Source organism: Chiloscyllium plagiosum, chromosome 4 (genome assembly GCF_004010195.1).
Source record: "Chiloscyllium plagiosum isolate BGI_BamShark_2017 chromosome 4, ASM401019v2, whole genome shotgun sequence".
Taxonomy (NCBI): domain Eukaryota; kingdom Metazoa; phylum Chordata; class Chondrichthyes; order Orectolobiformes; family Hemiscylliidae; genus Chiloscyllium; species Chiloscyllium plagiosum.
The window spans coordinates 131,745,766-131,755,264 of record NC_057713.1 but is presented as its reverse complement, the minus strand read 5'-3'; the positions used below and the strand labels follow the sequence as shown (position 1 = coordinate 131,755,264).

At 39.4% G+C, this 9,499-nt stretch overlaps 1 protein-coding gene across 3 annotated transcripts in view; it reads right to left on the bottom strand.

The window, feature by feature from the left end:
- The window catches only part of arfgef1 (ADP-ribosylation factor guanine nucleotide-exchange factor 1 (brefeldin A-inhibited)), a 203,045-nt gene that overhangs the window by 23,072 nt on the left and 170,474 nt on the right, over nt 1-9,499 (bottom strand). For all 3 annotated transcript variants that reach the window (XM_043689239.1, XM_043689241.1, XM_043689242.1), the window contains 5 exons: nt 9,004-9,134; nt 6,419-6,548; nt 6,081-6,216; nt 4,282-4,420; nt 1,661-1,733 (listed from right to left, as the gene is read on the bottom strand). In XM_043689239.1, coding sequence (XP_043545174.1) covers nt 1,661-1,733; nt 4,282-4,420; nt 6,081-6,216; nt 6,419-6,548; nt 9,004-9,134 — 609 coding nt within the window. The remainder of the gene's footprint in view (nt 1-1,660; nt 1,734-4,281; nt 4,421-6,080; nt 6,217-6,418; nt 6,549-9,003; nt 9,135-9,499) is intronic.

The following is a 9,499-nucleotide window of genomic DNA, read 5'->3' as shown; positions in this document are numbered from 1 at the left end:
CATAGGCGGCCCCTCATTACGCTGAAGAAGCTACAGCTTCCACAGGCAAGGGGTGGATTGGACTTCCCAGATTTTAGGAAATATCAATTAAGTTCCCTATTAAGTTATATAGCTGATTGGGTCTTGTCTGATCCACATTCAATCTGGTTGGACATCGAGGCTTCTCAAGTAAAATACCCACTTATTAACCTTTTATTCTCAGACAAGAGGAAAATCATTACAGATCACTGTAAAAACCCTATAATACTGAATACAATCAAGGCTTGGAATATAATGCGGCAAAATGAGGGTAATTCACATAAAACATCCCCCTATGCACCGATAGTGGGAGCATGGGGATTCCAACCGGGGTTAACAGATGCCACTTTTAAACTCTGGAGAGCCAGGGGTATCTCATGTCTTGGGGATTTATTTAAAGATGGGGTCCTGATGTCTTTTAAGTAGCTGCGTCAGAAATTCGGATTACCTAATGGAGACCTCTTTCGATACTTCCACATTCGAGATTTTATACACAGGAAGACTACGTTATTAGATAGTCTTTATAAATCCGATAGAGAATGTAGTGTCCTACGACCAGTGGGGGTATCTTCCGTCAGTATTATTTATCATTTACTACATGATGAAGTATCGGGAGATATGGATAATCTGCTTAAAACATGGGATCAGGATCTGGGACTAGAAATCTCCACAGAAACGTGGAATGATATCTGGGAAAATGCTAGAAGAATTACTATTTGTAACAGAACCCAGGCTATCCAGCTGAAGATACTTCATAGGGCCCATATAGCACCGGTTCGATTGGCAAAATTTAAGGCAGGAGCATCTCCAATGTGTCCTAAATGCAAAATAGAGGTGGGCACTCTTGTACATTGCTTATGGACCTGTCATAAGATCCGTAGATATTGGACTAAAGTAGCAAGTACCCTGACAGAAATTTTAGGAACGGAAATTAAAGTGGACCCTGTATCTCTCCTCTTGGGCTTTTCGAACTTTCCCTCCCTGGACACGTACGGGAAGAGACTATTTTCTATTCTTTCTTTCTGTGCAAGGAAAAATATTTTGGTGAATTGGGCGGCTGAGGGCCCCCCTGGACTTTCAAATAGGCACAGATTAATTATGGAATGTATTCCCCTTGACTTCCTTACAAATATGGTGCACCGAAAGACCGAATTATTTCATAAAATATGGCAGCCCTTTTTGAATTACAGATATTTCGGCTATCCTAACAAGGGCTTTTATTTAATTGAGATTACAAACCTGGCTGGTCCGGGGCCCCTCGGGGGAGGAATCCCGCACGAATACGGATTTTATTATATCTGATGCTAATACATCCCGAGCATGTAAGAGACTTAAATATACATTCTGGTTAGTTGTAGGTTAGATTAGTAGATAGTTTTTTTTTTCGGTTTTGTTTTGTTTTGTTTTTTTTTAATTCTGGCTATTGTATATTTGAGCTAATTGTATATCAATGTTTATATCTGAGAGTTTTGTTTATTTTTGTAAACTTGTAAAAATGTTAAATTTCTAATAAAAATATCTATAAAAAAAAGTTCCAAGATATTTTGAAGCCTATATTAATATTTTAAAGATCGGTTGTCAGCAATATTCCCTTTGCAAGTTGACGCTAATATGCTAATTAGGGAAAGAATGAAATGCATACCAACTGTTTTTCTCCAGTATCAGCTTGCAAAGAAGAATCACTTTCAGCGTGAGAGGGTCGCCACGATAATAATCTAAAATACATAAATTATTCAAAAATGAATTCTGCTGCACTTAAAAAATAAAATTTAAACAATGCTCTCATGACAGAACTCACTTAATCTACTCCAGATACAATACCTCCTGTAGTGTGAACTAGCATTTTTAGCATCATTTAAATCCAGAATTTAAACAAAATGCAAACTCTGAATCGTGAAATACAGAAATTTTCACAATCATATCACAATATTTCTAAGGCCATGCTACAGCAGGACTCAATGTCGTTGCCTATAGATGTGCTCACACTCCAACAAAATTCCAAATCAGAGTGAAATGCAAATTGATCTCAGTTATTTAATATGTCTGTCAAATTCAATGAATCATATGATCAAACCAGAAATGATGGGGTCATTAGCCCAATGTCATATCTATCAGGTAATGCATTATTGGCAAATAGTAATGTTTAAAAGCAATGAAATGTCCTATTTGAGTTAACATGCAATAACAATTCAATGGGTAAATGCACCAGCTGGTGTGACAGTGAGCTGTACAAACAATGAAGGTCCTATGTCTCAACATTGATTGTCCTGAGTTATCCAGATTATCAGCTTAAGTGGCAATGTAGATATTAGCTTTAACATAGACAGATGTGAAAGGAGAAAACAACACAAAATGAAGTCTTCAAACATATTTTAAAGTTTTATTTAAAGAGTATTACCCTCACGCATGTAAGCTTTACTCTATCAAAATAAGTTTCTCCCTCACTCTACTCATCCTCAATGAGGGTCTAAACTGCAGACCAAAGCAACATTAGGTTCAAACCCCACCCTGGCTGGGTGATCTGGTCTGAGCTAGTTGGAGGTAGTCATTCTATAAAATGACCTCAAAATATCTCGGTGAGGAACAGGAAAATTGGCTCATGATTTCGATACAAAAAGTGCATGAAGTGTAAAAGTTCACACTAAAGTGCATTGATGCCAGCAGTGAGTTTGGTTGAGATGCAACCACAACTGAATGAAGTGCTAAAACTGACCCATCAGATCTACAGGCTCCAGGAACAAGTAACATTGGGCTATGAGGACAGAATGAGTAAGTTGGGACTGTTTCCCTTGGAGAAGGCGAAAGGAGAAATTTGATAAAGGTTTTTAAAATCATGAATGGGCTGGATAGAATAGAGGGGGAGAACTGGTTTCCACTTGTAAAATGAATAAGAATGGGAGCAAAAACAGATTTAACATTTCAAGTCCATTGACTGTAATTTAGGGTCAGTGGATTTGAAACACTAACTGTTTTCTCTGCAGAGATGCTGCCAGGCTTGCTGAGTTTCTCCAGCAATTTTTGTTTTTGTTTGTTTCGATCTCAAGCGTCCATGGTTCTTTGTTTTGTTTTATTATAAAAGAGCAGGAGACCAGAGATTTAAAGGATTCAAAAGAAGCAAGTGTGATGTGAGCAAGGCCTTTTTTCCCCACACATTGAATAGTTAGGGTGTAGAATTCACTGGAAATGTAGTGGATGTAGGTTCAATTGAGGCATTTAAAGGGGCACTGGGTGATTGTGCAAGGGTACTGGGAAGAAACAGGAGATGAGATAACGATGCTTATTTGAAGAGACAGTGCAGACACAGTGGGCTGAATGGCCTACTTGCTTACCACAATAATTTTGTGATCTCGAATCACAGAATCCCTCCAGTGCAAAAAGAGGCCCATGAGCCTGCACCACCCCACTCCCAAACCTATTCCCGTAAACCCCACATTTACCACGGCTAGTTCACCTAACCTGGACATTCCTGGACACTGTAGACAATTTAGCATGGCCAATCCCCTTAACCCGCACATGTTTAGAATGTAGGAGAAAGTGAGGACTGCAGATGCTGGAGATCAGAGCTGAAAATGAGTTGCTGGAAAAGCTCAGCAGGTCAGGCAGCATCCAAGGAACAGGAGAATCGACGTTTCGGGCATGAGCCCTTCTTCAGGTTCCTGAAGAAGGGCTCATGCCCAAAACGTCGATTTTCCTGCTCCTTGGATGCTGCCTGACCTGCTGCGCTTTTCCAGCAGCACATTTTCAGCCATGTTTAGAATGTGCGAGGAAACTGGAGCACCTGGAGGACAGACGCAGGAAGAATGTGCAAACACCACACAGACAGTCACCCAAGACTGGAATCGAACCCAGTTCCTGGCAGATCATTGAGAGGCAGCAATGCTAAATCACTGTGCCGCACCTAAGGACATTACCTGTCTCTAGATTCAGTGACAATACCATTAGGCCATCATCTCTCCATCAACCTTCTTAATTAATTAATGGATACCAATGGCAGTGATGCCAATTCATTGATTTCTTCAGAAATGGAAAAGGGAATAAAATACTGAGAAAGAATTGATTCTCTAAAAGCCAATATTTAAAGGTTGCAGACACTCAAGACTGTACGAGTACATCACCTTTTACTAAAATATAACTGACACCTAATATTGTACTGAAACCTTTAAGAAGTGATACTTTATAAAATGTGTTATCAATTTTTAAAGGATTGTTATAAACCTCATGACATAGAACTCTTTGTGAAGAAAGAACTTTTTTCCAACTCACGCATGAGGAATTGTAGTCTTGAAGATGTCCAACATACAGTTGCAAGTTTTGTCCCAAGTTTCTGGCAAAAACTTTTCCCCATTCAGAATGACAACATTCTCCAGACAATTAGTACCAGATCGAGCCAGCTGTTCATTATCTGTGGAGGAAAAAAAGACTTAATAATAGAATTATTAATAAAAGACTTCAGCAATTTAACAGTACAGCTATAAGAGTTTTAAGGCAATTTCAGTACCTCGAAAGAAAATACAGCAAACGTACAACAGGAAGTTTCATACTGATTCATTGCACAGAAATGTTAGGTACGGACTGAGTTTACGTTACTGTTTTAGCTTTGGTCCAAGTGATAACAGTCTGAACTGACAACACAGTTGCTGTGAAAATTCAGGCTTCAACCTAAGAATTTATTTTCTACAAGCCAGAATATCTCTCGCACAGGCTGGACGGTCATCTGAAAAAAATTCACAAATTGCATGACCACCTTTCATCAGCCAGAATGAAGTGAGGCAAACAGCAGGATAGAAACTGTGTGGGGGCAATAAGCAATGGGTCTGATAAGGATTCGGAATTGGTACAAGGTTGATGGGCCAAAGGGCCTATTCCTGTGCTGTACTGTTTAAAATCAAAGTGGGTGTAGGTTTACTTGCTGAGCTGGGAGGTTCATTTCCAGACGTTTCGTCACCCTACTAGGTAACATCTTCAATGGGCCTCAGGCGAAGCAGTGTACATGATTCCCGCTTTCTATTTATATGTTTGGGTTTCTTTGGATTGGTGATGTCATTTCTTGTTCTTTTTCTCAAGGGGTAGTGGACTGGGTCTAACTCGATGTGTCTGTTGATAGAGTTCCGGTTGGAATGCCATGCTGCTAGGAATTCTTGTGCGTCTCTGTTTGGCTTGTCTTACGATGGATGTGTTGTCCCAGTCGAAGTGGTGTCCTTCCTTATCTGTATGTAAGGATACTAGTGAGAAGGGATCATGTTGTTTTGTGGCTAGTTGGTGTTCATATATCCTGATGTCTAGTTTTCTGCCTGTTTGTCCAATGTAGTGTTTGTTACAGTTCTTGCACAGTATTTTGTAAATGACATTAGTTTTACTTGGTGTCGGTATAGGATCTTTCAAGTTAATTAGCTGCTGTTTTAGTGTGTTGGTGGTTTTTTGAGCTACCGTGATGCCAAGGGGTCAGAGTAGTCTGGCAGTCATTTCAGAGATGTATTTGATGTAGGGGAGAGTGGCTAGGGTTTCAGGATGTGTTTTGTCTGTTTGTTTGGGTTTGTTGCTGAGAAATCAGCAGACTGTGTTCATTGGGTACCCATTCTTTTTGAATACACAGTATAGGTGATTTTCCTCTGCTCTGTGTAGTTCTTCTGTGCTGCAGTGTGTGTTGGCTCATTGAAATAATGTTCTGATGCAGCTTCGTTTGTGGATGTTGGGATGATTCCTTCTGTAGTTCAGTATTTGGTCTGTGTGTGTTGTTTTCCTGTCGACGCTGGTTTGAAGTTACCCATTAGCTGTTCGCTCTACTGTGACATCTAGGAATGGCAGTTTGTTGTTGTTTGTCTCCTCTTTAATGATTTTTATGCCACTAAAGATGTAACCTAGTAGGGTGACGACACGTCTGGACAATGAACCTTCCAGCTCAGCGAGCAAACCTAATTCCAGAACCTCAACCTGAGTTACAAATCTTCTCAAAACTCGCTAAAATCTTAACGTATTTTTATAAAGTACGTGATGTTAGTATGAAAGATAGCAAAAACTGCATTGCTTGTGCTCTTGTTAAAATATTTCTCTGTTAACCTTACCTTGCTGTACACACCAATATAATTGTGCAAATGTATCATCCAAGAGGATGTCATTGAGTACTTCAAAGTACTGTGTGAATACATCACAAATAGCATAAAGTGCATGGTTACAAGTGGTGGTCATCCATTCAGCTTTCTGAAAAATAAGAATATTCTGATGTTAATATTGTATCCCAAACTTCAACCTGCCACCACAACTGCAATATCTTTCTGTATTTGTTGTATTGTACATGTCTACTAGATTACCTCTATAAATCATTATAAATATGAATACTTTTAATCATTTGATCTTGGGTGGGTCAGCTTCATTACACTCAAGAGTAACTGCAACTCCTTACCTCAGTCTGCTGTTCTGGAAGTTTCATATTGTCAAAGATCCTGAAAACAATCCTGAAGAGATCTTGCCACCAGTGCTTCTCAAAAGTATGACCATAAGTTTTCATTATTTCAAACATCACGGTTAATCCCCTGCAGCAGGATAAAAACAAGCAGCCTCATGCCAGTCCTGAACATACATCAACGATATTCTTATACCTTAGTCACAGTGTGAATATCACTAATGACAGTAGAATTAGTTGTGCATCCCATATATCATGCCAGAGCAATGTAGCAGAATCTACAAGAAAGTTACAATCCAAATTGGCTTATTGTTTATTCCACCACAAAGCCTCAGATTTCCACCCCTCCAAATCAAACAACTTCCCTTTCCAGTTTGAGGATTTTGTAAAGACTAGACTGTTAATTTTTTTAAAAATCCATTCATAATATGTGGCTAAGCCAGTCTTTATTACTGCAGTAAGGCTGGTCAGAGTGCCAGACAACACAATGGATAGTAATTCTCAATGAGAAGGTAGAAGCTCATCCCAAATAGGACGATGCAGAGATGACTATTACCAGTACCATGATGAACATATGCACCTGTGGGAAGCATTCTGGTGAGGATGAGGTCATGTGTACTCTACCTCTCTTACTGGCTTCTCAGAGACCCAGGCTAGCACCTATGACCTTTAGAAATCCATCAGCTCAAGCAGTAATGGGGATGCACAGTGAGTGTCAGTGAGGGACACTGAAAGTGTGGATGGGGAAGAGGGTGCATGATGGTAATCAGCAGGAGGTTTTCTCAAAAAGTGCCTTTTTTTCCTGATGGCAGGAGACTTCATGGGGTTTGGAGTCAATGCTATGGATACCCAGGGCAATTCTTTCCTTCTAGAGTAGAGATATACAGCACAGAAGCAGTCTGTGAGATACCTCTCATATTTACCCTCTAGTCTCCAGATGCTTTTTAAGAAAGGCTTTGTTCGAATGACAGGGCTAGATTTATTATTTCCAGTACTGAGATTGAGTCTAAGTGAAACATCCAGTTTCATTTGTTATTTTTTTGAGGCTTTCAAGAGAATGGATTGCTAGGGGGAAGTTAAGCACATTGCTGTGTGTCTGGAGGCACACATAGACCACAGCAGGTAAGACAGCAGTTTTTCCTTCCTTAAAGGACACTAATGAGCTAGAATTTTAATAACATTCAACAATGGTCAACGTTAGACTTTCAATTCCAAATTTTTACTGAGTTCAAATTTCACCATATATGGTGGTGGGATTTGAGCTGAAGTCCCCAGAACATGGGAGGCAATGGCCTCGAGGTATTATCGGTAGACTGTTCATCCAGAGAACCAGGTAATGTTCTGACTACGCGGGCTCGAATCCCACCACGGCAGATGGTGTAATTTGAATTCAATAAAATCTGCAATTAACAGTCTAATGATGACCATGAAACCATTGTCGATTGTAGGAAAACCCCACTTGTTTTATTAACGTCCTTTAGGGGAGGAAACTGCCATCCTTACCTTCTCTGGCCGATATATTACTCCAAACCCACTGCAATTTGGTTGACTCTTAACTGCCCTTTGGTCAATTAGGGATGGACAAGAAATGTGAAGCCCTCATCCTGTGAACAAATATACATCACCTGAGTCTCTGGATTACTAGCCCAGTGACAATACCACAATGATGTCTCCTCCCCCTCAAAAAGTGCGAGGAAATCATGGTAAAATATATTCTATGTTCTAATATTTAACCAATTCTCAAACAAACAGGATTGCTAATAAAAGCATTTATTAAGTATTGAATACTTTGTATTGGGTATCTTTACTTAAAATGAACCTGAAAGTATACATTTACTGAGAGCTTTAGTGTATCATAATGCTGCTGAACAACATGAGAACGGAGTACTATTACTTGCCCCTAATTTTCCAAAACCTATGTAATTGATGTGTACTTAAAAAGACACTAAACTCCTCCCTTGTAGAAATGGCAGCAACCCCAGTTAAAACGTGCTGCATTCATTAAAACTGGAAGCCCAGTTTTTGTGTAAACAAAGTCTGTGTTGACAGTATCCACAGTGAATCTGGATACTGCACAGGACCAACATTTCAGGGACTAACAGCACATCCCACTAGCACAGGTATGAAAGCAGCTTCAGTTCATTAATGTTTAGGTTAGGTTTGAGAGATTCCAATTCTGTATTACACGGTCTCCGATACCTCAGCTGAACAAGAACAATTCTGAGACAGGACAACAAAACATTCTGAAACATTGACAAAAAGCCTAACTTCTCACATACTGGTACAATTCAAACTATTTTGTTGGTATTGACCTCTGCTGCTTAATTTTTATCCTTTGTAATAAAATGATTTAAAATGGTAATCAATATAGATAATTAAAGTCAAGGGTGGAGGCAAAATTGATTAAATTACACAAAGCAACTGACAAGCTAAGTACACAATAAACAAAAAAAAACATTTTAGTAGCTATACCACATATAAAACATAAAAATGAAAAGTATATGCTGCCTATCGACTTTATTATTTTACTGCACACTGCACTGTTGAAAATACTGCTTCATTACTCAGAGGAAAGAGATTCTTACCGAGTTCTTACATCCAATTTGCATCTGTTAATTATGCATGACAACTCAAACAGAATTGGAAACCATCCTCGCACCCATACTCTATCCTCAGCAGCTACATTCATATCATCACTGGTGTATTCTTTGAATGCCTGCAATATATTTTGAAATTAAAGTAACTTGTGTAGGTACCAATCCTGAACAGTGCATGGGAAACATTTTGCTCCAAACAAAATGAAAATGGTAATGAGAAAGAACATCTTTGCATCGATACTTTTCCATTCCCACCTCCCTCTCCAAATTAGACCTCAAACCCACACTATCCTCCTCAATTAGGATCTAATAACACAGATGCTCGGATCATTCGGGAGGCAGAGGGGGTTATTGAGAGGAGTTACAGGGAGGTAGTCACACCTCAGTTTAAAGAAGGTAGTTGGGTTACTGTCAGATAGTGCAGGGATCCTGTGGCCATTCCCCTCAATAACAAGTATACCATTTTGGATACTGTTGGGGGGGG